This window comes from Aegilops tauschii, chromosome 2, assembly GCF_002575655.3.
Source record: "Aegilops tauschii subsp. strangulata cultivar AL8/78 chromosome 2, Aet v6.0, whole genome shotgun sequence".
In the NCBI taxonomy this organism is placed as follows: Eukaryota; Viridiplantae; Streptophyta; class Magnoliopsida; order Poales; family Poaceae; genus Aegilops; species Aegilops tauschii.
The window spans coordinates 32,632,068-32,639,315 of record NC_053036.3 but is presented as its reverse complement, the minus strand read 5'-3'; the positions used below and the strand labels follow the sequence as shown (position 1 = coordinate 32,639,315).

The 7,248-nt window shown below is 43.0% G+C and overlaps 1 protein-coding gene across 1 annotated transcript; it reads left to right on the top strand.

The window, feature by feature from the left end:
• The first annotated feature begins 404 nt into the window (after positions 1 to 404).
• On the top strand, positions 405 to 5,805 carry LOC109778852 (uncharacterized). Its single transcript, XM_020337438.4, has 6 exons — positions 405 to 847; positions 2,324 to 2,458; positions 2,590 to 2,665; positions 4,037 to 4,131; positions 5,036 to 5,203; positions 5,325 to 5,805. The coding sequence occupies exons 1-6, from the start codon at positions 550 to 552 to the stop codon at positions 5,498 to 5,500; spliced, it is 948 nt and encodes a 315-aa protein (XP_020193027.1). The 5' UTR covers positions 405 to 549; the 3' UTR covers positions 5,501 to 5,805.
• The last annotated feature ends 1,443 nt before the right edge of the window (positions 5,806 to 7,248 follow it).

Genomic DNA, 7,248 nt, shown 5'->3' with positions numbered 1-7,248 from the left:
AATCGTGGTGCTCACCAAAGCTATGTGTTCCAAAGTCGGCCGTGCGCGTGTTTGTCACGTTCAGCCGGTCGTGGCCACTCGAGTTCTCCATTCTCCTCCGGAACCATTTAATTAATACAACACGGAACTCAAATACTCGAGCTGACAAATGGGCCTTGCACACGCCATAGGCCCACACGTCAGCCGGGCCACACTTCTGCTCTCCCGTCGATTACATTCACGCCCTCCCTTTCTTCTCCCGCAAGAAGAACCCGCTGTTACGGAGGAAAAGAGCGCAGAGGTCCCTTACAGTCAAACTATTCACATATACACCCTCTGCTCCTCTCCATTCCCGTAGAGCCCCAGTGCCGTAACGTAATTTCAGTACACCTAAAGGACCAAATGCGTAGAAAATTTCTTCAATTGGGGATTAAATTGTAATTTTAAACCCAGGGTTTTAGGCATCTTCCAGCTCCATCCAGGCCGAGACGCGAAGCCCACCCCCCCCCCCCCCACCCCCCGCCGACGCCGACGAGGCGGCCGCTCCTCCGGCGAAACCCTAGGGCCACGATGAGGTCGCTCCGCGCGGCGCGGACCCTGCTCGCCTCCCGCTCGTCCCTCCTCTCCTCGCGCGCGCTCCACGCCGCCGCGGCCGGCCGCTGGGGCAACGCCCCGCCGCCGCCGCCGACGCCCTGCCCGGGGCCGTCGTCCCGGGCCGGGATCGCCGGCGCGGTCTCCTTCTCCCTGACGTTCGCCACGGTGGCGGTGGCCGAGGTGCAGGCCAAGGAGCGGCTGCCCACGGATCTGCTGCCCCGGAACGTCGTGCTCTACCAGTACCAGGCGTGCCCCTTCTGCAACAAGGTTAGAGGTGAGATTGCCCTCCCATCTAGTAGCATTTTTTGATTCGCGTCCGCGGCTCTTCAGAAATGGTTTCCTTGAGATCCCGTTGCACTGGCAGATTCAATCAGAGTTGGCATGGCCTTAAAATCTACGATTCTGTAGTGTATTAGGTCAGATCTGTATGTTGGTTAGAAGAATTGTTCGCATTGGATCAGATTAGACTGTAATCGGAGCTTGTCAACATATTATTTCTGCTGCTAGAGACTAAAGGGCTGTTGGGGAAATCTATGGCTAAGCACCTGTAGAAATATTTATCTCTGCTTGTATGGCTTTATAATTGGTAAATGTAGAATGCTTTCTGACCTGGTGGTACCATCAGGTCGGAGTACCATTCCTGTGTCTATTGGCATGGTTCAAGATCAATTATTGTGTTATTCTTGTTTGAAATCTTCAAATGTGCTTGTTTGAGACCATTAGTTGTGCTTGTCTGAAATCATATTGTATTCATCCAAGCAATGCAAACATTATGTTGTGAAAAAACTTTCTACTACTCAAGAGCTGCAAAAGGATATGGATCTATGTTGATTCATCGTAACTAAAACAGAGTTTTTTTGGGGGGAATGCAATAGACATTCCTATCTTCTGGAATGTTTGTATATGTACAAGAAGTGGTTACATAAAGCTAATTTAGACAGAGATATATGCATTATTTATGCATTACTAAGGATTATTGTAATTGTAAATCCTCAGTTTTTTGTTTGTATGTTAGGGATAAAGTCTTATCCCTGTATTTATTAGCTGGAGACTAGATTGGAATGTCAGGTGGCCAACCTTTTAGAAGCACATGCATTTTAACCCTTTCTCGTTATACACAGACCATCTTTTCTCCTTCCCCTGTGGTGGGCCTGCCAACCTCGGCTACAGCACTCCCATATGGTATTTTCATGTGTTGGGCCAAAGCCCAGGTTGTCCGTTAGGGTTTGGCTTTCTGTTGTAAAGAGTATCAGTTGAGTTAGGTAAAGAGTCTTTCAGTTAAGAAATTGAGTCTGGTATTCTTGTTGATGGCAAAATTACTACTATAAAGATCTGATGTGAAAGCTACTGATGCAAGAAAATGTCCCCTGCTATTCAGATAGCATTTTTGAAATGGTTTCACGAATGGGCTGAGGCAGATTATTTTATACTTTCGAGATTTTTATGCTGGTATGGATTGGTTATACAAACTTGCAAACCATCTAAAGTTTAGTTAAATATAGTTGGATAACTAAGTTGCGAGCTTTGTGTAAGCACATGTGTACACATGCAAACTGGATGCACTAATTTCGTTATTGCATTTTTATAATGGTCATGATTTTTATTTTTATATTTCAAAGGAGTGGTGGTGATTCAGAATTCAGAATATTCAAAGTTGATTGCTAGAGACCTGTAGGTTGTTCTGACATATTTGTGCCTGTGTTCTGCACAATCTCGTTGAGTCTAACTGTTTTTTATTGGCTTTGTTTAGCTTTCCTAGACTATCATGATATACCCTACAAAGTTGTGGAAGTTAATCCACTGAGCAAAAAGGAAATCAAGTGGTCTGAGTACAAGAAGGTCCCGATATTGACGGTAGATGGTGAACATCTGGTTGATTCTACAGGTTACGCTTGTTACCCACAACTTCCTTTTGCAATTCACGTCCTTCACTTTGTTACAGCTTCAAGTAACATGTTATGCTGTTCATATGCGCTAAACTCTTGTGTTTAACATTCGTTTATCTCTTGTTGGCAGACATAATCAATATATTACAGCACAGGATCAGCCCTGATGATGAAGTTACTAACGAAGAGGAAACAAAATGGCGCAAGTATGTGTTTTTTTTAATTGATTGGTGTGCAACCATGCGTTAGATGTTAATGTTGTCTCTGGTGCTCCCTTTCTTTAGCCTTGTATGTTTTAGAGTTGCAGTTGCCATATTTCTTTCTATTTGAAACACTTTGTACACACCCATTTTACTTATTTGCAGTGTTTTTACTTAGCACGTGAATTGATGAAACCAAGAGCTTTCCCATGAGTTATCCGAAAGACCATACTTAACAGATTGAAGTTCTTTATTCTCAGTTTGCAGTATTAAGTCCTTATAAACAAGAAAATTGCTACATGCATCATGTCGCAGGCTGCTGGCATAGAGCCCAGTCCCATCTGTGAACCATAAATCATTTGATGTCGACCCCAACGTCTCATGTCCTGAACCGCTGGCATAAGGCCCAATCCAACCCATGACTCATCGTACCGTTCACATTCCCAAACCACCTTAACTCCCAGGAATCTAGCTCTAGTTGCTCCATTGTCTCTGCCCTTGCGGAGGCGCTCATACATCTTCTTAGCTTTGGCACTTCTATGCCCCAGCATAGTGGCGTCCATTCATCTCCTTTACCCTGGTGCTCCTCTCTGCCCTGGTGTGTCTGCACTAGGCCTTTGTGTTTGTGCTGCAGATATACTGCCGGAGCTGATGTTCTGCTAATTGTGAAAGCAGCTAAACTGCTATCTTGATGTTGTGAATTAGTTGCTTAACCGAAAACTCATGACAGGGCCTATATAAATTGCTTATTATTAGGTTTGGTGTCTTTTTTTAATGGTTTGTTGCTATTTCTATGGGCACTTCTTAGAAACCAGAGCAAGCTTTACTACAGTACTAAATAAACCAGATGCCCATCCCTACTGCATTTTTATCCATGGCCTGAAAACTAAACAAGATAAACTTTTAGTGGTCACTACTTTTAGGCTTTTAGCAGATGTAGCTTTGGCCAACTTTGTGCTTTTTTCCTCGAGTTCATGAGTACTCAAATCCTTTTGTGTAAATCATTTAGACTTATATATGTGAAATGGCAGGCGTAAGTTTTATTCATCGAGTTAAACAATAATAAATGCACACTCTTGAAATTTTCTGATACCTTTTTATGTTATTTGAAAATACTCCCTCCGTCCCGAATTAATTTTCTGTATCTAGACAAATCTAAGACAACTAATTTGGGGCGTAGGTAATATATGCAAGTAGCCTGAACACTGCTCACGCGGTCACACCCATGTTCCAAAGCCAGTTAGGACTAGTATGGCCAGTTCAGGGCGTAGTTTAGTACTTCTGGAAGGAGTTGGGATTGTATTGAGTATTGACATACTTACAACATACTCTTATCTACTAGAGCATGACAGTTTTCTACATCTTTCTTTGATCTAGGTGGGTTGATGAGCACCTTGTGCATGTATTGTCGCCAAATATATACCGGACGACTTCGGAGGCTCTAGAATCTTTTGACTACATTGCAAAGCATGGTAAAATTCTAGAACTTTCATCTTTCTTCTTGTGCCCTGCTATATGTTGTTTCTTTTTCATATATTATCTTTTTGTACTGCCAATAAATTTCCTGTCCTTCAGAATTGTAATAGCAAATACCCTTTGTGAACTTGTGCTAATTGTTTATTGAGGTTTACATAGAGAACGTTGTAAATTATCAGGCAAGTTTGTTGGTATTTAGATGATATTTGATTGCAAATAACTAAACAAGCATCCAGAATGTTTCTGAAAATGTTTCTGGGATGTATAAACAAGCCGTTATCTACTTCTAATCGTACCACAGTCCTGTTTACTATTTCTTGACAGACCTATGAATTTCCAGTCATGAAATAGTGCGAGTATTGCATGAGTTTTTTTGGTTGCTTTTGTTACGTACCAACCTTTACGCCCCTGCCTCGTGTGTGTGTGTGTGGGGGGGGGGGGGGGGGGGGGGTGTAACATTTAACTACCGTAAGTGGATTTTGTTGTCTGTATTGCAATGCTTGTAAAATGTGATTTTGTGAACCAGACCTGTGGAAGGTAATTAGACAATACATGAGACAACTATTATAATTCTGTGAACCCCACACACATAACTATACAGGCTAGTCAGTTTCCATACACCCATTTCTCCCGTGATGAATGAATCCTAAATGCAGGACAGGTTGGTGACATGCTGAAATACTGTCCCTTACCCACACCTAATGGGCCTTCCTTTTTACAAAAAACATTTCCGTAATTGACTAATTACTATTCCATAATTAGAAACAAACGGAATATGGGTGAAGATGTGGTGTTCTATGTCCTGTTTGACACTCGGAACATTAACTGTTGAAAACTTAATTTACTCATGTTCCTGATTTCCTCACCGATGTTTCTTTCTTGACCCAAACTCTGATGCAGGTAACTTCAGTTACACCGAGCGGTTTGCTGTGAAGTATGCTGGTGCTGCAGCAATGTACTTCGTGGCCAAGAAGCTCAAGAAGAAATACAACATCACTGATGAGCGTGCCTCGTTGTATGATGCTGCCAACACGTGGACGGAAGCACTGAATGGAAGAAATTTTCTCGGTATCTTATTTATCCTTAAGCCAAAAGAAAAACATATTGGAAGCTACAGGGAAATTAGAATACAGGGAGTTTATTGTAGTCCTTTTGCATTAACTTCGTTTTCAATGTCTTTGTGATCCAGGTGGCTCCAAGCCTAACTTGGCAGATCTTGCAGCATTTGGCGTTCTGAGACCTATCAGATACCTGCAATCTGGAAAAGACATGGTTGAGCATACCCAAATCGGCGAGTGGTACCAGCGGATGGAAGATGCTGTCGGAGAGCCATCAAGAATCCCGGAGGGCCAGTACCAGGAGTAGAAGAAAACCACCACTAATAGAATTGTTTGCTCGTTGAAGCCCTCATTTCAAATGGATGAAATCGAATGGAATGCATGTCTTTCATTAGGCAGTCAGGTTATTCAAATTTTGCCAAGGTTTTAGTAGTATGCAATAATGCTGCCGCACATATGAAGTTAAATACACGGTTTGACATGAGAACATGCTTCACACTGCTGCTTCAGAGTGTGGAGTGATTGGTTTGGGAGTAGGAGAAATGAGAATTCCTGCTTCTCTCCATCTTTTGCCCAGTGCCCTGGTTTTAAATGTTCTGTGAGCTATTGGAATTCCTCGTTTTATCTCTGTTTTTTTCCTTGAAATGAGACCTAAAAGGATGTGATAGTGATGAGCACCATGAACGAGGAAAGGCATGAGGTAAATATTGGTTAGTACTGTAATTGTGAAGCCCCGGTTCTTGACTGAAAGGGACACCAAAGGCCTCTGCCCTCCCTCTCTATCTATCAAAGGGATGTCCCAAAGGCCTCTGCCCTCTATCTTTCCAAGAGATGGAAGGGTAAAGCTTTTTTTTCATCTTTTCATCAAAAAGTTGAGCAATGAAGATAGATGACAATTGCCTGATCGATTTGATCAGGCCGTGTAGGAACAAGGTTCAAATTGTTCGTTCGTTAGGATGCCCCAGCTGCATAGATCATTAAGTACTCCCTCCGTTCCTAAATATAAGTCTTTGTAGAGATTTCACTATGGACCACATACGAATGTATGTAGATGCATTTTAGAGTATAGGTTCACTCATTTTACTCCGTATGTGGTCCATAATGAAATCTCTCCAAAGACTTATATTTAGGAACGGAGGGAGTATGTTGCATGTTTTGGGGTCGATTTTACAATGATTGGTAGTGGTTAGGCTGGACTAGTGAATTTGTGAAATCACTTACAAAATCAGACTCTTTTTTTAGAAAAAAAATGCAAAGACGATTGTAGTATGGGCAGTCCCATATTTCATCATCTGGCCCATTGATGAGGGAAGGTGGAAGATGCACGTTCTTTTCTGAGATGCGGAATAGCTGAATATATGCACCAAACTCTTTAGAGGTTCCTCTGAATTTCGATAGCGAGTTGGCGGCGAGCCTTGGACAGTAAGGTATGTGGCTTGGGGACGGCCCAACGAGCCAATAATCTCTCAATCGTACCTAATGTATGACAGGGGACTGCAACCACCGAAACAATAATGCACGTGAGTAGGATGCAGCACGTTGCGCCAAATCTCAGTTTGCCGTCGGTCTCGTTTGCCTCGGCAAGACGTGGATATGTTATCCACCTCTAGTCAAGATATTTATAAGCTTTGACACGTTGGCTCTCTCTCTCTCTCTCTCTTTAGATATTAGTACTTGCTCCGTTTTCAAGAGTCAAAATTAATACGCGGCTTGACATGAGTACAACTTACATTTTCGAACAGAGGGAGTAACAGATTTCAGAGAAAAATGAACTTTATTGGGCAAGCCGACATATATATCTGGTATGATGAGCACCTACTGAGGCAAGTCTTAAATTCTTTACAATCAAGGTGGCTCCCTCCACGCCTAACTTGGCGAGAGCAACGGACGGGAGGCATTGGGCACGGCGAGGGTGCGTACGTAGGCCGATAATGGAGCAGCTAAGCTAAGCCGGGGAGTGGATTTAGTCGGCAGGATGTATGGTACAGTAGGCTCTTTGTTTTCTTGCGCTCCGTTTCTCTCTGTACTTACAAGGATGATGTCGACCGATCATCA